The 25445-nt window shown below is 44.5% G+C and overlaps 1 protein-coding gene across 11 annotated transcripts in view; it reads right to left on the bottom strand.

The window, feature by feature from the left end:
* The window catches only part of CELF6 (CUGBP Elav-like family member 6), a 139204-nt gene that overhangs the window by 69763 nt on the left and 43996 nt on the right, over positions 1-25445 (bottom strand). For 2 of the 11 annotated variants that reach the window (XM_039339478.1, XM_039339479.1), the window contains exon 1: positions 6896-7468. The exons of 8 other annotated variants lie outside the window; for them this stretch is intronic. In XM_039339478.1, the coding sequence (XP_039195412.1) occupies positions 6896-6982 (87 nt within the window). In that variant the 5' untranslated portion in view covers positions 6983-7468. Of the gene's footprint in view, positions 1-6895; positions 7469-25445 lie in introns of those variants that run through there. One more of the 11 variants, XM_039339481.1, reaches the window with a different exon arrangement.

Below are 25445 nucleotides of genomic sequence, written 5' to 3'. Positions count from 1 at the left end.
ACGTCAGCATCATGCTGACTCTATAAACTGCCCAGAGAGTGCTGTAAAGCACTATGGAGTGGTATATAAGTCTAAGTTCTGTTGCTATTGCTATTTAAATATAATGTGGAGTCTTTTTTTTTATTAAAAAGTTTTATAAAAATTACAATATTAACCCACCCAAACCCCCCCTCTCCCTCCCCCACTTCCCAGAGCTGAATACAGGGTTACAAATATGATAATCATAATCTAACTAACATTACCAACGATATAAATAACCAAATCCATAATGCACTTTAACTCCCCTTTAACATAAATATAAGCAAATTAAAAGTGAACATAATAATAATGAGAACATAAACAAATTAGTATCCTAATTATTAAACAATACAGTCCCCAAATAGTTAAACATTACTAATACTAAAAATAATAATAATATCATAATAATACTCTAAAATTCACTCGTAGGCTAAATGAAACTTTTTAGTCCCATATTTATTCTGAATATAATTTATCCATCTTCTCCAGACCGAAATGTATCTTTCTTGTGAATGATCCTTCAAATAAGCAGAAATCTTAGCCATTTCTGCTAAATTTGACACTTTAATCGTCCATTCTTCTATAGTAGGCAAGCAATCCTTCTTCCAATATTGCCCTACTAATAACCTTGCAGCTGTTATCAAATTCAACATCAAATTAATTTCTTTAGCATCACAATCTGTAATAACACCCAATAAAAATAATTGTGGGGTAAACTTTATCTTTCTCTTAAAAATCTGTTGAATGTTCCACCAGATCTTAATCCAAAAGGCTTTTATATTTCTACAATTAATGTGGAGTCTTTTTCAGTCAAGCTCAACTTTGAGTGACTGCCTCTACACCTCCATGTTTTCTTAGCAATACTGCAGAAATTGTCGGGCATTCCAGGCTGTTTTTCATTCTGATTGTGGCAGTTCCTGGGGGTTTCCCATCTCATTAGAGCCAGATTTTTTTTCCCCTCCAATCAGCCAAAATTGGTTAAATTGCTTTACAGTTAAGGCAAAGAACATGACGACCTCTTTGCACCTCCTTTCAAATGGCGGATGTAAAATATTCAATGGTTGGTAACGAGGTCTGTTATAAGAGTCTTGTGCTGCTTTTTTCTTTTTTAGCTCTATGGGTTTTTAAGACAGGCATTAATGCTAAGTAAAACAAAGAAAAGGCTCTCTCCACTTGCAAACATGCAGAGCAGGGATTTCTTTGCTGTTCTTTCCAGGGCTATTATGATATGTGCTTAACAAGGGCATTGCTGTAATGGATAATTAATCTACATTAAATAATTTGCATTGCACACCCATTGCCAGAGATGCAAGTTCATGGTTCCCCCCAACCCAGGAGTTCTTATGACCTGGGCAATATTGTCCAGAACTGTCAGGCACAAAAGATCAGGTCCACGTGTGTAGATCCAATTAAACGGATTTATTTCTACTCCTGCCTATAGACAGAATCTTCCCAGTTTGTGGTTAAGACCTGCTAAAAGTTAGATAAGGGTCAACAGAATTCAAGGGAGATTGGATTTAGTTCACTTTGTGACTATGTAGAGATTCCAGGCTGATCCCTCTTTTAACTCCCGCCCCCAGATTCTGCCACTCCTTTCCCTACAAAGCATCAGGATACGTTTCTATCGCTCTATGAACAAACAGGACGTGTATCAAATAATGCATGAAGATACAATATGCATGCAACTCCTTCTCTAATCCACAGTTCTTTCCAACCAATATTTGAATTCTACCATTTTGTCAATTATAACACATTTATTATGTTTGTACTGTGTACATACATCAGTTTAGTTAAAGATCCAGAGGCTAAAATAAACTATGTTTGTCTCGTATGCAAAACCTGGTAACTTTTAATCTTGATTAGGGCGTGGTTTGGGGGGGTTTCTTCCATTTGGTACAAACTGTTTTCTTCATTTATTATTTAATGTACTCTCTCAACCTCATATAATGAGTTAATTTGGTAACTCAATTAAGCATCTGGTGCATGTACAATAAATGAAAATGAGAACTCAAAAATTTCTTCCCTGAAACAATAAATGTCCTTAACATCAATGTGGAGGAATAACAACAAAAAAAGAGATGAATTCTGTTAGTTCTCACCTCTTCTACGCATGAGGGAGAAATTTACTGCTATTATTATTGTTGTTGTTATTATTATTATTCCCATAAGTGAATATGGACAGACTCATCCTATAGCTGAAAGCCATGATGTCCCAATGTGCCCACCACCCTCATCATTCTAGCACAGTGGTTCTCAACCTGTGGGTCGGGACCCCATTTGGGGTCGAACGACCATTTCACGGGGGTCGCCAAACAATGCAGTCCGCCATTTTTTTCCCCTTTTCCTTAGCTGTGCTACTCCCTTTTATTCTATTGGCTTTTGAAAGCCAATAGAATAGACCAGTGGTTCTCAACCTTTTTAATGCCGCGACCCCCAACCGGTCATAAGTCGAGGACTACTCAACCGGTCGTAAGTCGAGGATTACTCAACTGGTGCAGCACCGTTTGCAGAATGGGACTTTTGGCGGGCTCAGCAGGGCAGAGACAGCCTGGACAATTCCTATTGGCTTTTGAAAGCCAATAGAATTAGGCTCTATTCAAGAGAGTCTATTCTATTGGCTTTCAAAATCCAGTAGAATAAAAGGGAGTAGCACAGCTAAGGAAAAGGGGGAAAAAATGGCGGACTGCGTTGTTTGGCGACCCCCGTGAAATGGTCGTTCGACCCCAAATGGGGTCCCGACCCACAGGTTGAACCACTGGAATAGACTCTCTTGAATCAGAGCCGAAGTGGCGCAGCAGTTAGAGTGCAGTACTGCAGGCCACTTTAGCTGACTGTGTTCAGCAGATCAGCGGTTCAAATCTCACCGGCTCAAGGTTGACTCAGCCTTCCATCCTTCCGGGGTAGGTAAAATGAGGACCCGATTGTTGGGGGCAATGTAAATATATATATACATTGCTTACTGGTATACACCGCTTAGAGAGTGCTTGCACTTAAAGCGGTATATAAGTCTCATAAATAAATAAATAAATGTCAGGTTCTACAACCACCTATTCCTGGCACAATTCATCTGTCAATATTCCTGTTGAGTCCAATGCCCAAATCTGGATACAACTATCTAGGAGGAATTGGACCAAACTAGAAGAAGCACTACCCATTCTCGGTTCCACTGCCTTTTTAAATCACTGCCTCACACTGCTGACTCATACTTAGCTTGCAGTCAACCAAAGCTTCAAGGTTTTTCTCAGATGCAATGCCAGCAATTTGGAATCGCCCATCTTGAATTTCTGCATCTGAGCTGGCCTGCCGAAATGCGAAACTCGCCTGTTCTTCAGCCAGATGGAATTAGACTAGAAGAGCGATGGTTGCTTGCAGACCCAGATGTTTCTTCATCCTATTTTACAGGAAGTCAAGGCATCGTCACCCTCCATTTGTCACCTCAGCCCTTTCCACATGACTTATTCTACCACTATGTTTCTTTCTGGAGAAAATCCATAATGAAGATATGATGGACCTGGTCTTTTCATTTTTGGCCCTCTAAATCCTACTCCTGTGTCTCTTATCTAGAAGGTCCAAATGTGATGGACATGATGTCTTATCTCCAGATGTTCTTCTGCAGACACCTGGCTCATCTAGGAGACATAATGAGTTGTGATGATAGAGACTGAGCAGATGAGAAGATGTTGACGAAGATCATCCTTTCCCTTTCCTACACCATTTTCCTTTGACATCTCAAGAGCCAAGGGAAAATTTAAGGACACAAGGAAAGCTGGATAGGCTAATTCCATTTTTTATGAACTCCAGCCTTCCATTGGTCAGAAGAATATCCAGCCCCATTGTCTCTGGGAATTTAAGTTATATGGTTTGCTTTGTACAAAAGGCGTTATTTACATATTTCTCAAGGCTAAATGTCTGGGATGCATTTACTTTGCACATAAAACGGAAAAGATCGTCTACACTAACCAAGAAAGAAAACATACACACATTATTATCAATAAAGGAGAATATTTGTAGCTCAAGGTTGAAATGAGGGGTGCTTGGTGCTGTCTTGAGCTTGGTTGGTTGAACCAAGCTCAGAGAACACCAAGGAGCCTTCAAAACAGTTATTCCCTATATTTCTATGAAGCTTATACATCAAGTTGCTTCTTTGACCCACCCAATCCCATTTCTGAATCTTGCATCTCTCTAAAGGCCACCTGAACTCTTCCTTTCTCAGCTGACCTACCTGATCAGAGGGTCTTGGAAGTGGCCTTCTAATCTTCCAGCAATCTTTGGCAGTGATTAGAAGAGAGCCAAGTGCCACGTAGGAGCTGCTGTACTCAAAGTTGGCTCATCACAGCGCGCACGAGAAAAGTATTATCTAGGACAGACCGACCTAAGATTTGATGTGAGGATCAGTAAAAAGAAGCTATCGTTTGTGAAACCTGGTGCCAATTTTATATCAAAGACTCACAAGGTTAGGGACAAGGTAATGTCATTGTTTATGAGGCATAGCTATACAGAGCATTGCTTTTCTGGCCAATATTTGGACAAATAAACACAAGCAGTTTTCAGATCGATAGAGTAGTAATAGGGACCGCCAATACAAATGACAGCTGGAATATCTTGTGTGGTTTCTTATAAGCACATAAATCATGCACCAGAGGGACTCCAGGAAATTCGTCAAAACCAATATGCATGAACACAACCTACAGGTACTCCCTCTGAGTTACAATCGTTCGTTTAGCGACGCTTCGAAGTTACAACGGCACTAAAAAAGGGACTTATGACCTTTTTTCACACTTGCGACGGTTACACCATCCCCAGGGTCACGGGATCAAAATTCAGACGCTTGTCAGCTGACTCATATTTACGGCGGTTGCAGCGTCCCCTGGGGTCACGTGATCCCCTTTTGCGATCTTTTGACAAACACAAACAATGGGGAAGCCAGAGTCACTTCATGACCGGGTTACCAACTTAACAACTGCAGTGATTCATTTAACAACAATGGAAAGAAAAGTCATAAAATAGGGCACAATCCACTTAACAAATGTCTGGTTTAAGCCACAGAAATTTTGGGCTCAATAAGGGTTGTAAGTCAAGGACTACCTGTTATTTATATTTATAGCCGGGTTCACACAAAGACCCCAATTTCTAAAGACAGTCATTGTCTTCGTAGGATATGAGGTGTCCAGATGAATAAATCATATTACAGCTCAGCATAAAGACCCCCCTTTTTTTTTTTTCAGGCCACCCGCCAAGATTGGCACCAAAGACTCAGAAGCACCATCTACCCAACCTCACGTTAGCCAGTTACGTTTAGCATTTCGTACAAACTCAACGGGAGACGTGTAAAGATGTATAAACCTTGGGGTGTACGTCAACAATGAAGGGAGGTTAAAAACAAAACGGGAAGCAAACTATTCAATCTTCCTGGGCTTTTTATTATTATGAATTTCGTGGGGATGGGTGAGGGGTAACACAGATTGGCTCCAACATGGATGGAAGTTAAGATGATGAGAGAAAAGGAGGGACTTTGGGGTTGAAACCGAAGACATGGAAGGAAGGAAGGAAGGAAGGAAGGAAGGAAGGAAGGAAGGAAGGAAGGAAGGAAGGAAGGAAGGAAGGAAGGAAGGGAGAATTCCACCACGGAAAATGAATTCCTTTCCCTACTCTTCCTTGCTATCCCACAGCCCCAAAGTTGTCCCTGTCTCCAACTCTTCTTCTTCTGATCCCACCCTACTGCTATGGATGAGATGCATGGGAGGGATTTCCTGTCCTGGCGCACCCCACTTCCTGCCTGGCATTTTCCTTCCAGCCTCAGTCAGCTCTTCCTTCCAGCTCCCATCTCTTTCCTTCCCCCATCTCTTTCCTCCCCATGGAACAGGCAGGAGATGGGGATGGCAGATGCCAGCTGACAAGGAGGAGGAGGAGGCGGTGGAGGTGGTGGTTGTTTTCAGACTGGTTTTCAGAGTGGCAGTTCTGTTCAACCATCTCAACTCCCAGCACCTCCATTTTAATGGGGGGGGGGGGAGATAGACCTGGTCTTAGCCACACCCACCCAGGAAGGGGCTTGTCCCCTCAGGCCAGTCCTGGCAAGCCAAACCCAAGGACCCTTCTTGCTTGCCCATACTACACACACACACACACACACACACACACACACACATACACACACACACACACCACCCCTCCCCCACCTGCTGTCACCGTCTACCTGCCCGGAGCTCCACCTCTGTGCAGAAAATACTCAGTGGCAAATCCAGCGCGCAGTCCAAACATCCATCGCTTCTCATGGGGGAGACGGACACAGAGAGACATGTGGCCCACAATACAGCCAGACAACTCCCCCTCCCTCCCGGAAGGGGGAGGGGTGGCAAGAGCAGCTAGCATCCTCCTTCCCCAACCCCCCCTCCCACCCCCAGAGAAAATATCCCCTCCTCCCCAAATCAGCCGATTTGCCAGGGTGGGTCGGCTCCCCTTTGGTTTCGTGGGAACCTCCACCCATCACCCTCCCGCGATAGGGTGGTTCTCCCCCCCATTGGACAAGGTTCTCTCCGGAGGGGCTGTGCCACCTGGCAGGTCCCCTCCCGGTGCCAGGCGAAGGACAGGCGGCCCCAACAGCAGAGAGGAGAGCGATGGGGAAGGACAGAAGGAAGAAAGGAAGGAAGGAAGGATGGAAGGAAGGAAGGAAGGAAGGAAGGAAGGAAGGAAGGAAGGAAGGAGAAGGAAGGAAGGAAGGAAGGAAGGAAGGAAGGATGGAAGGAAGGAAGGAAGGAAGGAAGGAAGGAAAGTCGGCTTGGCTTGGCTTGGCTGGGCTCGCCTTCCGATTCAGACAAAGGCCACAACCGAGACAGACAAAGGCGGAGGGAAGGGGGAAGCCACAAAAGCCTCAGCCTACCTCGACACAGAGGAAGTTGGAGCCGGCGGGCATCCACACAAGGGGGACCCGGCTGGGAGGGGGGACCACGAGCTGGGGCAGCTGCATGGTCCCGGGCCCCGTCGGCTGCCACCGCTGCTTCTCCGACTCAGCCAGAGGGGACGGAGGCACATAGGCGCCCACACGCTCGCTCGCTCGCTCACTTTCTCTCCCTCTCCCACTCGCTCTCTCTCTCCCTCATACACACACACACACACACACACAGAGGCACACAGGCAGACACACAGGCACACGCCCGCCCGCTCGCACACACACACACTTGCACAGGCTCGCACACACAGGGAGACAGTGAGCTGGCTGTGCTGCTGAATACATCACAGTGTCAGCTCCTGGCAAGGGGAAAGGAGGGGGAGAGTGGGCGTGGGGAAGGGCGCACCCGGCGTGGCCCAGTCGCGAGCGGCAGCTGGCTCCGTCGGAGGAAAGAAAGCGCGCTCTCTCCTTCCCTCTTTCTTTCTCTCTTTCTCCTTCCCTCTCTCTCTCTCTCTCTTTCTCTCTCTCTCTCTCACACACACACACTTTCTCTCCCTCTGATTCTCTTTTTTCTACCTTGTTCTCTCTCTCATACTCTTTTCCCCCTCTCATTTTCTCTTTCTCTTTCTTCCTCTCTCAAGTTCCCTCTCTCATTTCCTCTCCTCTCTCCTTCTCTTTCTCTTTCTTTCTTTCTTTCTTTCTTTCTTTCTTTCTTTCTTTCTTTCTTTCTTTCTTTCTCTCTCTCTCTCTCTCTCTCTCTCACACACACCCACTTTCTCTCCCTCTGATTCTCTTTTTTCTACCTTGTTCTCTCTCTCTCTCATACTCTTTTTTCCCCTCTCATTCTCTCTTTCTCTTTCTTCCTCTCTCAAGTTCCCTCTCATTTCCTCTCCTTCTCTCTCCTTCTTTCTCTTTCTTTCTTTCTTTCTCTCTCTCTCTCTCTCTCTCACCACACACACACACACTTTCTCTCCCTCTATTCTCTCTCTTTCTCTCTCTCTCACACACACACACTTTCTCTCCCTCTATTCTTTCTTTCTTTCTTTCTCTCTCTCTCTCTCTCTCTCTCACACACACACTTTCTCTCCCTCTGATTCTCTTTTTTTCTACCTTGTTCTCTCTCTTTCTCTCTCATACTCTTTTCCCCCCTCTCATTCTCTCTTTCTCTTTCTTCCTCTCTCAAGTTCCCTCTCTCATTTCCTCTCCTTCTCTCTCCTCCTTTCTCTTTCTTTCTTTCTTTCTTTCTTTCTTTCTTTCTTTCTTTTTCTCTCTCTTTATCATTCTCTTTCTCCTTTTCTCCCTCTCCTCTTTTTCTCTTTCTTCCTCTTTCTCTCTCTCTGCCCTCTCTCCTCCTCTCTTTCTCCCTCTGTCCTTCTTTCTGTCTTCCTCCCCCACTCTCTTTCTTTTTCTCTCCATCCCTGGTTTCTACATGGTCTCCCTGAGACAACCCACTTTCTAACTAGACCTAAACCTACCAGAGATGGCTCAGTCTAGACAAGGGGCAGGCAATCTTGGTTCTTTTATGACTCGTGGACTTCAACTCCCAGAATTCCTGAGCCAGCCATGCTGATGGGAAGGGAGAGGCTTCCAAGCTGAGCCATGCTGGCTCAGGAGTTCTGGGAGTTGAAGTCCACAAATCATAAAAGAGCCAAGGTTCCCTACCCCTGGTCTAGATTCTAGAATGACTGAGAACTATGGATTGGTCCTCATCCCTGTTCTTAAGATCTATTCCCCTGTCCCAATTCTAGTTCCTGGACATGGCCATTTGGGAAACTCTAGGTGGGCTGGGCAGATGTTGCACCTGCCTGTGCTTTGAGGCTACCAAACTGAGATGACCATTTGGTCTTCTTTAGGGATTCTGGAGCTGTCAGAAGGGGAGGAAGGTATGGGGATTGAGATCAGACCCAGAAGATGGGAATCAAGGTTGACTCCATGGATGATGCAGGATCCAATCTGAGTTGGTCACCAGGACCAGAGGTTTATTCTTCCAAGCTTTCAGACTGGTGTTGGAGTCCATCCTCTCTCTCTCTCTCTCTCTCTCTCTCTCTCTCTCTCTCTCTCTCTCTCTCTCTCTCTCTCTCCCTCCCTCCCTCCCTCCCTCCCTCCCTCTCTCTCTCCAAAATGTATGTGCAGGGAGAGAAGTTCCTTTCTTCACTTCTTTTATGAAAAATCATTAGGGAAGCAATTATTTTTATACATGAGGTTAAGCTGTGCCACCACAGAGAAGGCCCTGCTGTAGGATCTGGCTTATATGTTGGTTCATACACGGCACCATCTGATTCCAGACCTTTTCCCTGTTAACACTTGATTTTACAAAAGATGATTTGAAGACAAATCAAGAAAAAGACCGATGTCTGGTTCAGCTGGATGAGCAACTGTGCTTTTCAGCACCACAGAGATGGTTGAAAGGAGTGTAGCACACACTCCGAAAATGTTTTGGAAGAAAAGCTTTGGATTCTGCAAGAACACAACATTCCTGGGGTACTGGATCTTTTTCCTGATTTCAGTGTTCCATTGCACCATATTTTGAACTGTGCACTAGCCAAAGAGGCTGCGTTCAACCACACATATGAAGCCCACAAAAACTAATTCAACAAAACGTGTCTCAGGCATGCAGCTCTGAAGACTTTAACCAACATTGTTGTATGGGTTAGGCAAAGCTAATCATTATTTTTCCAAGAAGTGTTTCTCACCCCCTCTTTATATCCTCACATTTCCATCACTTCTGTGGTATAATTTTTCTTCCTTCTTAAAAATCCATTAAAGATGAATCCACACCCTCCCCCACACACATGCACACCCAGTTACTTTTGACAGACAGAAATTCATACTTGAAATCTTGGTGGCAAATTTACAATTTAGCTGTTTTATTTTTCTAAACTCAGAAACCATTTTCTTTTTCTCTCGAGACCACTTTATCTAAAGGGGGGGCGACTCTATTTGCTATTTGATTTAAATGCAAGCATCTGTTCACATCCTTGTTTGCCCAGCCATGAACTGGTACGGATATAATGCTTTTAACCTTGGCTATAGGACTTTAGTTTGCTGAATGCAGGAATCCGCAGCTTTTATTACAAGTTGAGTTTCATCTTAACACTGACCTCAGTCCTTATTTTGATTTGCAACCAAGAGGGAAATCAGTCTCAACTCCAATGTGTTTCCAGTGCAAATACAGTAGCCCTCAATTTACGGCCACCATTGAGCTCAACATGTATGTTGTTAAGTGAGAAAAAAGTGAGGTCGCAAAAGGGGATCCTGTGACCCCCCCCCCAGGGACACTGCAGCCATTATAAATCCAAATTTTGATCACGTGACCATGGGGATGCTGCAATGGACGTAAGTGTGAATAACGGTTTGCGGGCAAAAACTGTTTATTTACTTCCCCCTTTCCCAAGTCTTTTTCTCCTCCCGCATTATCTCCAACTTCTTCTTCTTCTTCTTGTGCCATATCTGTTATTGGATGTTGGCGATCCTGTTTTTATCAGCAGCCGCACGAAAAAGTGCTGCTGAGTTTTGTCCAAACCGGTCCCTTAGATTTTTGAAGCCATGATGCTCTTCTTTTGCCTGGACCTCATTTGCCTTCAGTCTTTCCCTGGAGGATTAAATGGAGTATGTCGTATTTTTCTGGGTGTCTCATCACGTGTCCGAAATATTCTAATTTTCGTTTTTTAATTGTTTTGATGATTTCCCTTGGTTTTCCCAGGCGGCTTGTCACCTCCTCATTTCTGATCTTGTCAACCCAGCTTATATGTAACAGCCGCCTGTAAATCCACATTTCAAATGCTTCTAGTCTCTTCAGGTGGCCTTCTGTCAGAGACCAATTCTCTACTCCATGGAGCAGGATAGAAAAAATATAGCATCTGACAAGCCTGATTTTCAGTCTTAGCTGGATTCAAATAAATTGTTTTGGTAACAGTGCTGATGCTTGCCAGGTTCCGTGATGGTCTGCGTTCCATTGACCTTGAGGTCAACTGGCCGATATCTCTGGCAGGCAGTGGAAGCTGTTTCGGTTTCTTGCCTTCCTTCCACCCCACCCCATCCCCGCCAGCTCCCTCCCTGTCCCACTCCAGGGTTCATGGCAATCTGACATCAGCGGAACAGGATGACAGCGTTGACATAGCCCCCCAAATTAGCAAGAGATCATCTTTTCCCAACCTTTCCTAAATGCGATGCACTTTGATAAGATTTTTGGATTGCCACCAAGTGAGATTTTATTGGTCCTTCTAGGAATAACCATGGGTTGCATGGACGATTTTTTTCCACACACAACCACCTCTTGTGGGTAGGTTAAGCAAGGGAAGGACCTAAACAGCCTAAAGCAGGGGTCTTCAAACTTGGCCCTTTTATGACTTGTGGACTTCAACTCTCAGAATTGTGGGAGTTGAAGTCCACAAGTCATAAAAGGGCCAAGTTTGAAGACCCCTGTAATAAACCAAGTTCATGATCTCACAGCCTTGCTTTACATCAGGGTCTTCAAACTTGGCCCCTTTATGCCTGGCTGAGGAATTCTGGGAGTTGAAGTCCACAAGTCATAAAAGGGCCAAGTTTGAAGACCCCTGGCCTAGAGCCATCTTCATCTACCAGAAGGAGTTGGACTCACGCCATTCTTAGGCCAACCTTAGCTCTGCCTGGCCTCCATCCACAGTCCTTGAAATGGGAATCTGCAGCCAAGGGAATAGTAATCAGGTTGTTAACCAAAAAGAAACAAAATCAACGAAGCCACCCAATCAAGATCCTGCCTTAAGATCTACCTGCCTTCTCACAGTAATGCAAATCAACATGAGTTCAGCACCAAGCTCTGTCACTCAGACACCTTTGGAAGCTTCTTCTCTTGTATTATATAAGCCTTGGGAAATAGCTCAAGATGGCCTCCCTTTCTCCTGGTCTATTTGCGTTTTCTCCCAGGGCGTGAAGGAACACAAATCACAAAGTAAACTTCTGTCATCCAAGCATTCTATCAGAAGAAATGGATCAGGAAAGCAAATTTAGCATCTCAGCATGAGGCTTACAGCTGCAGAAGAATTGCAGATGAGCAATGTTCCCATTGCAGATGGACCAGGCTGGCTGGGGAATTCTGGGAGAAGTCCATCTATCTTAAAGCTGCTGAGGTCTAATTTCTTACACAGAGCCCTGCAATGTTCACTTCTATAGCTATAGATCGAGCCAAATATGCTCCATGTCAAAATGCATATTGATACAACTGCCTTCTGTTGCAGAACTTTCTGATAAGGCTGGGCGTAGAGGAAATAATTTTCCATACTGGGCCATCCACTTCCTTTTAGGATTTTCTCTGTAGCTTTTTTGCTTGTCTAACAACGGGACTTGGGCTTTCAACCTTTCAGCTGTTTTTGGGGGGGGGGTTAATCCACTGCAAATTTAGGGGAAAAAACAAAGCGACTCTGGATATTATTAAGGGTGTTGCTAAGATTCCCCAAGGTGTCAGAGCACACCAGGCGGCTGCTATTCATTAATTAATTCAAACGACCCCCATTTCATTACTTGCTTGCTTCTCCTTAGTTCTGAACCTGAATTAGAAGATAACAGGGACCCCTTTCCATTTGTCAACCGTTCGGTTTTGCAGTTACAAAAACCTGCTGTCGGAACGTTTGATACCTGCCTTTCTTGATTTAGATTCTTGATCGAGGTTTCCCAACTTCCAATTTCCAGATCTATGGACTTCAACTCCCACAATTCCACTACCACCATAGCCATTGCTGATAACTCTGGCAATTGAAGTCCACTCCCCTTCCATTTGCTATGGTTGGGAAGCCCTGCTTTAAATCTTTTGGGTGACTGGCGTCTGTCTGCCCATCTAGGCCACTTATGCATCACTCTTAGTTGCTTTTCCTGAATCCTTTTTTCTATAGCTGTAGAAGTGAACACCGCAGGGCTCTGTGTAACTAATTAGACCAGTTCCCAACTTTGTCTCTTCGTATCCCCTATCATGTGTTGGGAGAGAGGTCTTGGATAAGGAGAGTTGGACATAAGGGACCTGGGTGATTTTCAAACTGTCACCAGGCCAAGGGACAGATTCTCAGATCTTGACACTGTAAGCATTTCAATTTGAAACTACTAAGTGGGTGAATATGCCTTGAGGAACTTCAGCTTCTGGTTTACATATGCACGGAAGTCATCATGGAACATATCCAGATTTAAATTGTGGTGATCTTCTCTGCTTTTACTCTAAAGGGTGATTCCATTCATTGGCTCAAAACGGAACTCATGGAACTGTTGCTAGCAACATGACTTTAGTGCAAGGGACCTAATGCTGTATAGTTTGATAATGTTTGGGGTTGCACCCTGTACTAGATTGTGATGTGGTTTGTTGAGTTTTGGCTTCAAAAGCGCCCGTAGTGTCCTCTGAGCTTGGCTGTTTTCTTGCAGACGTTTCATTAGGGAACTAAGAGCTGGTGATGTTACCTAGTAACCACTGAGTCATAGTGGCGCAGTGGTTAGAATGCAGCACTGCAGGCTGACTCTGCTCACTGCCAGGAGTTCGATCATGACAGGCTCAAGGTTGACTCAGCCTTCCATCCTTCCCAGGTCAGCAAAATAAAGACCCAGATTGTTGGGGACAAGATGTAAACCACTTAGAGAGGGCTGTAAAGCACTATGAAACTCTATAAGTCTAAGTGCTAGTGCTATTGCTTGTTGGGTCATGAAACATCTGCAAGAAAACAGCCAAGCTCAGAGAACACCAAGGACCCCATAGTCCTCATCCACTCCATAAACTCCACTCCCTTCTAGCTTGGATGATGTTAACTAGTTGGGTCATGAAACATCTGCAAGAAAACCATCAAGCTCACAGAACACCAAAGACCCCACAGTCCTCATCCACTCCACAAACTCCACTCCCTTCTAGCTTGGATGATGTTAACTAGTTGGGTCATGAAACATCTGCAAGAAAACCATCAAGCTGACCCCACAGTCCTCATCCACTCCAAAACTCCATAGCAAGCTCAGAGAACACCAAAGACCCCACAGTCCTCATCCACTCCACAAACTCCACTCCCTTCTAGCATGGATGATGTTAACTAGTTGGGTCATGAAAATCTGCCAGAAAACCATCAAGCTCAGAGAACACCAAGGACCCCACAGTCCTCATCCACTCCATAAACTCCACTTCTTTCTAGCATGGATGATGTTAACTAGTTGGGTCATGAAACATCTGCAAGAAAACCATCAAGCTCAGAGAACACCAAGGACCCCACAGTCCTCATCCACTCCACAAACTCCACTCCCTTCTAGCATGGATGATGTTAACTAGTTGGGTCATGAAACATCTGCAAGAACACAGCCAAGCTTAGAGAACACCAAGGACCCCACAGTCCTCATCCACTCCACAAACTCCACTCCCTTCTAGCTTGGATGATGTTAACTAGTTGGGTCATGAAACATCTGCGAGAAAACAGCCAAGCTCAGAGAGCACCAAGGATCCCACAGTCCTCATCCACTCCACAAACTCCACTCCTTTCTAGCATGGATGATGTTAACTAGTTGGGTCATGAAACATCTGCCAGAAAACCATCAAGCTCAGAGAACACCAAGGACCCCATAGTCCTCCTCCTCCTTCCGCCATCCTCGTCCTCTTCCCCCTCCCTTCTCAGTTCAACCCTGAGCTACAAATATTTCTTCTTCTATTAGTATCTTTCCATCCTTTAGAAGCCTTCTTCTGCATCTGAAAAAAAAAAAGCTTCCTAAAAGGGAAGATTGTACTATGGATGATGGGTTATTCACATATAACCTCCTGCCCCTTCCTTTCATCCCTGATTAAGTACGAAAGTGCCCCCTCCCCGGCGGGACGATTTCCCTGAAACTCAAACACCGATTCTTTTGCGTCCAACGGAACGAGAAAGGATAGTGGGGGGGGGGGGGGAAGAGATAATTGTTTAGCTTAGCACCGTTTTTTCATAACGCAGCACACGGCGCTCCTGACTCTTCTCTTGCTGGTTAAAAATTCCAGACCTTTTGTTTGGATGACAATGCAGCTTAAAGTCACACAAAAATGCCTATTCTGTCCTGTCCAATGGAGACACTGTGTTTGGAGACCTTACGGAGGATAAGGGAGGGAGGGAGAGGGGAAAAAAAAATAAAATGAACGGAGCTGGCATTCGGTAGCCCAGATTCTTCTTGGCAGAGAACCAATCCCTGAAAGTGCTTAACATCATGATTAATTTGGGAAGGGAGGAAGGCAGCGATTATGCATGTTCTCAGTTTCCTAGGATACTGGGGAGGAATTTCATTTTAATCTTTATTTTAGAAACCCGCCTGGTGGCTGGAAGTCTCCCTCTGTTCCTTTGCCATGTTCCCAAAACAGACTCTCTCCATACCAGGCCTTCCAGATGGGGCTCCGGGAGCTCGGATCAGCTTCAGCAACGGTTGGGGGGAGTGGGGGGAGGGTGGAGGGAGAGAGCTGGTGACCACCTCTGCCTTTCGGAGGACACAGGTAGTCCTCAACTTATAACAGCTCCTTTAGCGACCGTTCGAAGTTACAACGTCACCGAAAGGCGTTTTTCACACTGACGACCGTTGCAGCATCCCCAGGGCCGTGGGGTCGAAATCCAGGTGCCTGGCAACGGACTCACATTTACGACGGTTGGCAGTGTCCCAGGATCAGGTGATTCCCTTCTGAGACCTGCTGATCAGCAAAGCCAAGGGGAAAACCAGATTCACTTCACAACCGCGTGGCTAGCTTAACAACCGGGAGTCACCTAACGACGGTGTCAAGAAAGGTCATAAAATGGAGCAAAACGTGCTTAACAAATGTCCCGCTTGGCAACCAAAAAATGGGGGGCTCAGTAGCAGTCGTAAGTCGAGGGCTGCCTGTATAATGGGGGAAGGGTCTCCTCTCTTCCCCAGAGAGTGGGGTCTTGAGCTTTCAAAGGATCCATTTACCAGCAGGGAAACTGAGGAAGGGGCTCCTTGCTCGCTGTTTTTAAGCCCTCCAGATGCTCTCTATGCTAATAGGTGACTTGAAATGTTGAAAAAAAAATAAAGGAACTCCTGGTGGTCTCCTCTCCATATATGAATCAATTACCGATCCTTTTACAGTAACTGCACGCAGTGCCTATAGACCAATGTTTTATCACAGCTTTTCCTTTTCGCAAAGAGACGGGCTCATTTGGGAACCGAGTGCTGGATTCCTGGTTGAGGATGGTGTGCTGGGTAGTGGTGGGTCCGGAGCATGCATGAAAGACAAGGATGCTAGGAGATTGCTCTTTGGCTGGGGGGGGGGCTCTCCCTGGTACTTCAGGGGCTGCCACAAAGAAGAGGGGGGGTCACGTTATTCACCAAAGCACCAAAGAGAAGGATGAGAAACAACGGTTGGAAACTGACCAAAGAGAGAAGCAACCTGGAATTAAGGAGAAACTTCCTGACAGTGAGGACAATTAACCAGTGGAACAACTGGCCTCCAGAAATGGTGGGCGCTCCACCACTGGAGATTTTTAAGAAGAGGCAGGGGTAGTCAACCTTGGCTCTTTTATGACTCGTGGACTTCAATTCCCAGAATTCCTGAGCCAGCTTAGCTGGCTCAGGAATTCTGGGAGTTGAAGTCCACGAGTCATAAAAGAGCCAAGGTTGACTACCCCTGGCTAGACAGTCACTTGTCTGAGATGGTATGTAGGTTCTCTTGCTTAAGCAGGAGGTTGGACTAGAAGACCTCCAAGGTCCCTTCCAGCTCTAGTCTATTCTAAAACAAGTGAACCCGGATAGTCCTCAGCGTACGATCACAGCTAAGCCTAAAATTTCTGGTGTTAACCCAGGAGACAATGGGCTGATGCGACGTCAGAAGAGTTTCATCAGCATTGTCACACCAGCAATGTTGAATGATTGTGTGGGCAATACCGTTGGGCCACCCAGTTACCACGGTGACTGAGCCCAAAATTGATGCTGCCAAGGGGGATGTTTGTGAAGTGAGTTTTCTCCCAGTTTTTGGCCACTCGGTCTCTAAAAGGTTCCTCATCACTGACCTAAGTCAATTTAAGGTCTTCTACCTCCCATCCCCCGTAACATCTGGAGGAGACAGTCACTCAGAAGTATGTCTGTCTTTCCCTGCTGAATTCCAGGGAATTCCAATATAAATTGCAATTTATATTTGCGATCAGGAGAGAAAGCAACTGAAGGGCTGGGTTTCTTTCTTTCTTTCTTTCTTTCTTTCTTTCTTTCTTTCTTTCTTCCTTCCTTCCTTCCTTCCTTCCTTCCTTCCTTCCTTCTCTTTCCTTCCTTCCTTCCTTCTTTCTCCTTCCTTCCTTCCTTCCTTCCTTCCTTCCTTCCTTCCTTCCTTCCTTCCTTCTTCTTCTCCTTCCTTCCTTCCTTCCTTCCTTCCTTCCTTCCTTCCTTCTTTCTTTCTTTCTTTCTTTCCTTCCTTCCTTCCTTCCTTCCTTCCTTCCTTCCTTCCTTCCTTCCTTCTTTCTCCTTCCTTCCTTCCTTCTTTCCTTCCTTCCTTCCTTCCTTCTCTTTCCTTCTTTCCTTCCTTTCTTCCTTCCCCTTCCTTCCTTCCTTCCTTCCTTCCTTCCTTCCTTCCTTCCTTCCTTCCTTCCTTCCTTCCTTCCTTCCTTCCTTCCTTCCTTCTTGAGCTGCCCTGCCTCCTGTCTCCTCATTCCATGGCAGGGGGGCAGGGAAGGCCTGGCTACTTCGTCTGCAAGAGGAAGACGGATGGCAGAGGAAGTCAGAGGGGGAAGTAAGGCCATTACATAAACAGAGAGGTCGAGGCAGGGCACATGCCGGGTTTTCAGCGTCACCCAGCAACGGAAGCATCCAGCAGGACCGCAAAAGACAGCTTCTGCTCAAGGCGACTCTCGGCCGTGTGTGCACTTGGGTGGAGACAATCACACACATCGGGACAGCCTGTTATGTAACCTCTTTCCGCCGATTTCCAGAGGGATGAGCATCATGGCTACTCGGACAGGATTGCCATTAAGGGAAGGGTAATCAGGGCCTGATTCTTGGAGGAAGATCCTCAGGATGGGTCACCTACAGCCCTCAGCTTCATGGGGTTCTCTGAACGACCAGTTCTCTGCGTGGATGCCGCTTCTGGAAGTCCGTTCTGGGCCTGGGCAACAAAAAATTAGCTACCGGTTCTGCCGAAGTGGTGCGAACCGGCTGAATCCCACCACTAGTTCAGCCCCTCCCACCGGAGAGTCCATGGCAGGGTGGCCGAAAACAGTGCTTCTCAACCTCAGGAACTTCAAGATGTGTGTACTTCAACTCCCAGAATTCCCCAGCTAGCCATAAATTCTGCGAGTTGAAGTCCACGCATGTTAAAGTTGCCACGTTTGAAAAACACTGGTCTACAGGCACTGCGTGCAGTTACTGTAAAAGGATCGTTAATTGATTCGTATATGGAGAGGAGATCACCAGGAGTTCCTTTATTTTTTTTCAACATTTCAAGTCACCTATTAGCACTGATGACGTTACGTAGTTGGGTCATGAAACGTCTGCAAGAGAATCACCAGGTTCAGAGAGCACCAAGGACCCCACAGTTCAACCCTTAGCTACATACACATATTTTCTCTCCTATCAATTCTGAGCAACTTGAAAGGAGGATAATAAAACAGCGCTTGGCTTCAACCAGTGCTTTCTCCAGGAAATAAAATCATGCTTACAGAAATGACTAGGAGTTACTATTTGGTATAAATAAAAAGTTGATATTATAACTTTTTTTAGATGCATAAAAGCCTCCGTTATGCCTGTGCCGACATTTTGTAACAATACAAGACTTTTAGGAAAATAAATGCCTGGAAGTTCTTTGAAGTGTTTCATTAGCCGGAACCATAACACTTACTGGACCTCCCATCCTGCAATTTTTTTTTTTGCAAACTACTGTATTTTGTTTCTTTTTTAATTTTTTCCCCTTCTCTCCTCACTTTATCCCCTCTCCTTCATTTTTCTCCTATTTTCTTTATTTCTGTTTGTATTTTATATTTTTTTAAAAAAACCTTTTAATAAAAACGTATTTCACAAAAAAAAAAAGAAAATAACATCACTGCTTTCACACAGTACTAGCAAGCACATAGATCTGGAGCAGCCAAAATAGCGGCTTATCAAAAAATTGGAAAACAAAACAAAATTGATTTAAGTCTCTCGAAAAACCAAAGAGGAAATCAAGGCCAGGAAAGTCCGGCCACAGGAGAAGAGGCAAAATTCTTTCATTGTCCAAAGTTACACACACAACACCTTGTTTGCCCCCAATCTAAAGCAAGACAAGTAGCTCCCGACTTACAACAGCTTGCTGAGTGACCGTGCAAAGTTACAGCGGCACTGAAAAAAGTGACTTGTGACTGTTTTTTTTCACAGTGGCAACCTCCCCAGGATCACGTGATCAAAATTAAAAACGCTTGGCAACTGGCATGGACTTTGACTGTTGCAGTGTCCCAGAGTCACGTGATCTCCTTTTGCAAACTTCTGACAAGCAAACTAATGGGGAAGCCAGATTCACTTGACAACCGGATTACTAACTTAACAAGGGCAGTGGTTCACGATAACGATGGTTACAAGAAAGGTCGTAAAATGGGGCAAAACCCCCTTAACAAATGTCGTTAAGTCGAGGACCGATTGTAACGGCCTACCTTGTCCTGTTTTATAAACCGTGTTAAATATTTTGCATATGTAATCAGCAAATGATTGCAGGAGAAGCAGAATGTAACCGCTGCTCTAATCGCCTCTTTGAACTGTCTAGTCAATTAAAGGCCTTCCGTCTTTTGCAAGACAGGGAGCAATTGCTGGGTTTGATCTATCTCAAGTGGTTTCTGAAACGGGGCTGGATTTGCATTGCTTAAAACTGCCTTATTGGGAAAGCTTTGGGATCGCTCCTCCCAAGAACGCTTCTCAACGTGGTTTCCAAATTGTAATTTCTGAAGGGTCTGGAAGAGGAAGGGAGCTGGCTGGAGGAATTCAATCAGAATACAGCTGGAAGGGACCTTGGAGGTCTTCTAGCTCAACCCCCTGCTCAATCAGGAGACCCTCTACAGTTTGAGACAAGGGGCTGTCCAGTCTCTTCTTAAAAACCTCCAGTGATGAAGCACCCACAATGTCTGAATTTTAATCAAATGGATGGCGGGGAATCATCTGTGAAGGATGCCCACCACTTATAAGGAAAGTTAAACATTGCCCCCACAAAGTCATGCGTCTCTGCTTTAAAAAAAAAAAAAAAGAACTAGGGGTGACACGATAGTGTCCTTCCAATATTTGAGGAGCTGCCACAAAGAAGAGGGAGTCAACCTATTCTCCAAAGCACCAGAAGGCAGGACAGGAAGCAACGGATGGAAACTAATCAAGGAGAGAAGCAACCTGGAACTAAGGAGAAATTGAGCAATTGAGCAGTGGAACAACCTGCCTCCAGAAGTTGTGGAAGCTCCATTCCTGGAGCTTTTTATGAAGAGACTGGACAACCACTTGTCTGAAATGTTATAGGCAGTGGAACAATTGAGCAGTGGAACAACCTGCCTCCAGAAGTTGTGGAAGCTCCATCCCTGGAGCTTTTTATGAAGAGACTGGACAACCACTTGTCTGAAATGTTATAGGCTCACCTGCTTGAACAGAGAGTTGGAGTAGAAGACTTCTAAGATGCTTCCAACTTTGTTATTCTGTTATTCTAAAAGGGAGGGGGACAATGGATCTTCAATGCATCTGACAACCTATGTATTTATTTATTTTTATTAAATTTATATGCCACCCATCTTACAGAAACTCTCTTTTCCACTCAGTAAGAGAGTCAGCAGACTTTGTCCTGACTTTATAGAGCAGCTGAGAATGGCCTAGAAGCTTGAGTTACTCAGATGTTGTTGGAGTGTAGTGGTTAGAGACCTGAAAAAAATATGGCTTTAAATCCCCACTCAGCCGTAAGTCTGATTGGCCCCCTTCACACAATAGATTTAGATCAGGAAGACATTAACCCGGTCAAATCCTCTTACCGTTAATTTTAGCAGCACGCGGAGTCAGGCTTCACACCCAGCAAATGACAGTAAATGACAGATTGCCAGATGTTTAAGCCATAGTTCAGTTCTTGGACAGACCTGGGAGAAGACTCCTAGCCATGATTTGGCTGGATTAGAGTCTTTACTGCAGACAAGAATGAAGCCTAACACACAACCATCGATCGCTCACAGCAGTGCATAGAAATCAGAGACTTGTCTACCTGTTCTCTGGGGCTTAAACTCTAGGTTTCTTCTTCCCATCCTTTCAAGCTGACAGATGGGTAGCTTGGTGGCCTTGGGTTGGTTAGGAAATGGTCTTCTATAGCCTGAGATCTGCTGGTTTCCATCTCATCAGCCCTTACATGTGCACTAGATCAGGGGTCCCCAACCCCCAGTCTGTAGACCAGTACTGGGCCGCGGCATGCCAGCAACCAGTCTGCACAAACAAGCAAAGCCCCATCCATGAGATGCAGGTAGCACACAAAACCACACATCCTTTAGTCCAGTGGTTCTTAACCTTTTGAACGAATCGCCCCCTTGAGCCAATGAGGAAGTTGTCATCGCCCCCTTCCCCAACATAACCTCTCAATCACAACATAGGAAATAATTCTTCCATTTATGCAAACACTTGTTTTGTTTTCTTTAAAATTGTCAGCAGGACCTATCGATGCAAATAATTTATTTCCAGTCTTTTCCCCATATCTCCCATATTCTGGCCAAGGGCGCACCACTATATGGGTAGAGGCTGCTGTGCAACGCGCATAAAGATAAGCGATGCGTCTTCACATATGTACGGCGTTCTGTACTGAAGCTAGCCGGAGGAACGTTTGAAAACACAACTCAATCCAATAGCCGGCGATCTGATGTTTTTGTACGACAGATAGACAGCCATTCACTGTACGAAAAAGTCTCAAAAGTGTCCCCAAAACGTCTCGCTCCATCGCCTCCATATCACCCCCTTTTCATTCCTTCGCTCCCGTGTCGCCCCTTTTCGTTCTATTGCCCCCCTAAAAAATGAAATCGCCCCCTGGTGGGCAATATCGCCTAGGTTAAGAACCACTGCTTTAGTCCACGGAAAATCCTCTCTCCACGGAATCAGTCCCTGGTGCCCAAAAGGTTAGGGATCTCTACACTATATGGGTCAAAAGACTGTGCCAGTTTCCCGTAGGAAGCAGCTTTTAGCCTCGTTCCTAGTCCTGCCATCCTGCTGTCCTTCCCCATGGGGCATTTAGAACTACACCCAATACTGCAAATATATCTTGACTGTTAGGGAAGAGGTGGAATAGGTGTTGCCAGTGAATGGAAGCTTTGTGTCTTTACTAACGGCTCTTCAGATTGCATTGGCCAGTTTGGTCTAGTGGTGAAGGTACCAGGCTAGAAACCAGGAGACTGTGAGTGCCAGTCCTACCTTAGGATGAAAGTCAGCTGGGTGGCCTTGGGCCAATCACCAGGAGACTGTGAGTTCTAGTCCTGCCTTAGGCATAATAGCCAGCTGGGTGACTTTGGGCCAGTCACTCTGTCTCAGCCCAGCTCACCTCACAGGGTTGCTGTTGTGGGGAAAATAAGAGGAGGAAGGAGTATTAGGTATGTTCCCAGTTCTGAGTTATTTATAACAATAATAAATACAGGTGGGATTAAAAATAAGTAAATAAAAAAAATAATAGTAGAATTCTACGCATGGCTCTTCAGAAATAGAACAATGGGCTGACCCTGAAGCAGGTGGTGAATAGATGTAAGCCTAAGCCTATCTTGATGAAGCTCTTTCCAAACTTCATTATTGATTATTGATTATTGTGTTTATTTTCACAAAGCATGGGTTTAGGGAATAATGACAACCACATCCAAGAAGTTGGCTTCTAAACATAATATTCATAAATCCTCCTTCTCCTCCTTTTTGGCAAAGCCCAGCTCTCATCTGATCTGGTTGCCAGGAAGGCCCGGGTTCCTGGCTGGAATTCGGGTACATTTAAAAAAAAAAAAATACTGGAAGATGTAGATTCAGATAGCCAGGATTCTGCCATCTATAAGATGTGATGAAGAGCTTGCATTTAAGGTTGTTATATAAACAAATGAACAATAATTCTAATTAGTGGAAGCCTTGGATATACTACAGTAAAAACAAGCACTTTTGCAAGTCCTAATGAGACAGGCAGTTGTCCCCTTTGGCAGCGCTGCGAAATCTCCATTGTAGTTAATCATCAGCAGACAAGGTTTACAGTCGCCGTCTTTTCATAATCCCCTACTAACAAGACATGTTTTAATCAGGAGCTAGAAGGCCATCCTATTACTGCTTCCAACTGGGGATGGCCTTTGTCTGTGTTGCATCTGAATTTAAAAAAAAATCAATAGCCCCTTCCTCATTCTGTGTTTTTTAAAGGACCCTTAGAAAGAGGGGAGAATTTATTTTTGACTTACGGTATGAGTGTGTGTGTCTCTCTCTGTGTGTGTTTTTTTAAAATTCCTAACCCTCAATGCTTATGCATCACTCAAATGAGGTATCCCCAGGCTGAATTTTGTTTCCAGAAATGATTGCTTGAGTCACTTCATGGTACAGCAAGTCTTGTTTCCAATTCATTACCAAGACCAGGGTAGAATTGTTCGCCTTTGTAATTAGTGTAGGGGTGACTAGATCCACACAACACTCAGCTGCCTGACATTTCCTTAATCCAATAACAATCCCGTGGCATCTTAGAGACTAACCTCAAAACAAGAGTCTTTGTTGCTTCTGATGCAAAACAAGGTACAGATTCTCCCTTAGAAGTCTCTCATTAAATTAACTCTTCCACGGACAAACGGGTGACCAACTCATGGCTCTTTCCATCAACCTGGTGGATTCGGAAAATCAGTTGCCAAGCTACACATCCACTACAGTACACACAACCACCATTTGTGCACCAGAGTCTAGCTTAAACCATTCGATAAACCGATCGGTCCGTTGTGTGCCTTGAAATCGGCCCAAGTTGGTTTCCAAAAAGCGCTTGGGAACGAGGCTGCTGTCCGCGGTGCTGAAAACAAGATTTTTGCCTGAGCTCGTCGCCAGCCTTTTAGCGTGAGAATGACATTACTAACACAAATATATAGCGAACCAAATCCATGGATGAAGATGGATTATGCTGTACTGCCCAGCATTTTTTTCAATTATCTCTTTGTCTTTTAACTCTGGGTATCATTTGAAAGACCATATGTTTTGAAACAAAAATCTGAACCGCGTAAAAATGTCAGGCTGGCATAACTGAATCAAATCAAAACTCCATCTTCTTGGTCATCCTGTGTTCTCACATCGGTTGTCCTGAAGACACAAGAAAAGGCAGGAAATAAAATTCAGTGACACACTGTGAAGGATCTATATATATGTGATTTGTTGGGCTTTGGGGGGGCTTAATATAATACGTGTACCCATTTTGAATTACCAGGCTGTAAGAGCTGGTCCATTATGGCTTGCTCAACGAAATTCTTTTAAACCTTCCTGGTTTTGTGATGCTTGAACACACAATTACTCTGAATATGGTTTCCAGATAATTGAAAAGAATAGCAGCATCCTTCCATTAAATGCATGCAATGAGAAACTCTACTTTTGTGCATATCTGCAGTGTACTCCACATGTTTTGATCCCCAGTTTCATTGAGTTATGCCAAATTCTATTCTGAAAGGATGGAAGGAATATGTTCTCTATCCACTTAAAAAAAAACAAAAACGAATTATCACTATTGTTGGTATTGTTATACTTTTATAACCCCACTTTCCCCACAACATTAATGAAAACCGGTTTTATGATATGTTCCCTTGGATGAAGGGAGATGGACAGCTTTTGTTAGCTTGAGAGTTAAGTTGGGCTTTGCACATATGTCTGTATTTAGATGAACAGAAGTCTTAAAATGGATCTAACTGTTGGCTTAAGACATCATCTTTTTTAAAAAAAATGCAAAGAAAGGGCATTTTTTGATCTTGTAGATAAGAGACAGACAATTGGAAAGACATCCCAACAAATACCTCTTCTCTTCTGCACAACATGGGTGATCAACAAAATTAGTGAGAGTGGCCATTCCTTTCAGGTTATTCTCTTATTAAATGTCAGATTCTTGGTACCCAAGCACCCATCAAAGAAAGTGTCATCACTGGTTCAAAAGAGGTAATTAAACCAACAAAAAGGTTATTATTATTTTTTAACTGAATGTATAAAAATCTCCCTTTTCCGAATAAGGCAATTCATCCATCCACATTTGCATTGTCTACTCTAACTTGCAACAGGTCATAGACCCCATTCTCTACTACTTGATTCTTTAATTTAGAGATTAATCGCATTTTATTTTTCAGCCTCTGCAAACTTCGAGATGCATGGCTGGTCACTGCTTTAACTGAAGATACTGGGGATAAAAAAAAATAGCAATAGCACTTAGACTTATATACTGCTTCACAGTGTTTTACAGCCCTCTCTAAGCAGTTTACAGAGTCAATGTATTTTCCCCAACAATCTGGGTCCTCATTTTATTGACTTCAGAAGGAAGGAAGGCTGAGTCAAACTTAAGCTGGTCAGGATCAAACTCCTGGAAGTGGACAGAGTTTGCCTACAATGCTGCATTCTAACCACTGTGCCACCAGATAGATAGATAGATGATAGATAGGTA

The sequence above is a fragment of the Crotalus tigris genome, unplaced genomic scaffold (assembly GCF_016545835.1).
Source record: "Crotalus tigris isolate CLP2741 ecotype Arizona unplaced genomic scaffold, ASM1654583v1 scf7180000017735.2152567, whole genome shotgun sequence".
Lineage (NCBI taxonomy): Eukaryota > Metazoa > Chordata > Lepidosauria > Squamata > Viperidae > Crotalus > Crotalus tigris.
The sequence above is the reverse complement of the archived record's forward strand: the minus strand, read 5'-3'. Positions and strand labels throughout refer to the sequence as shown.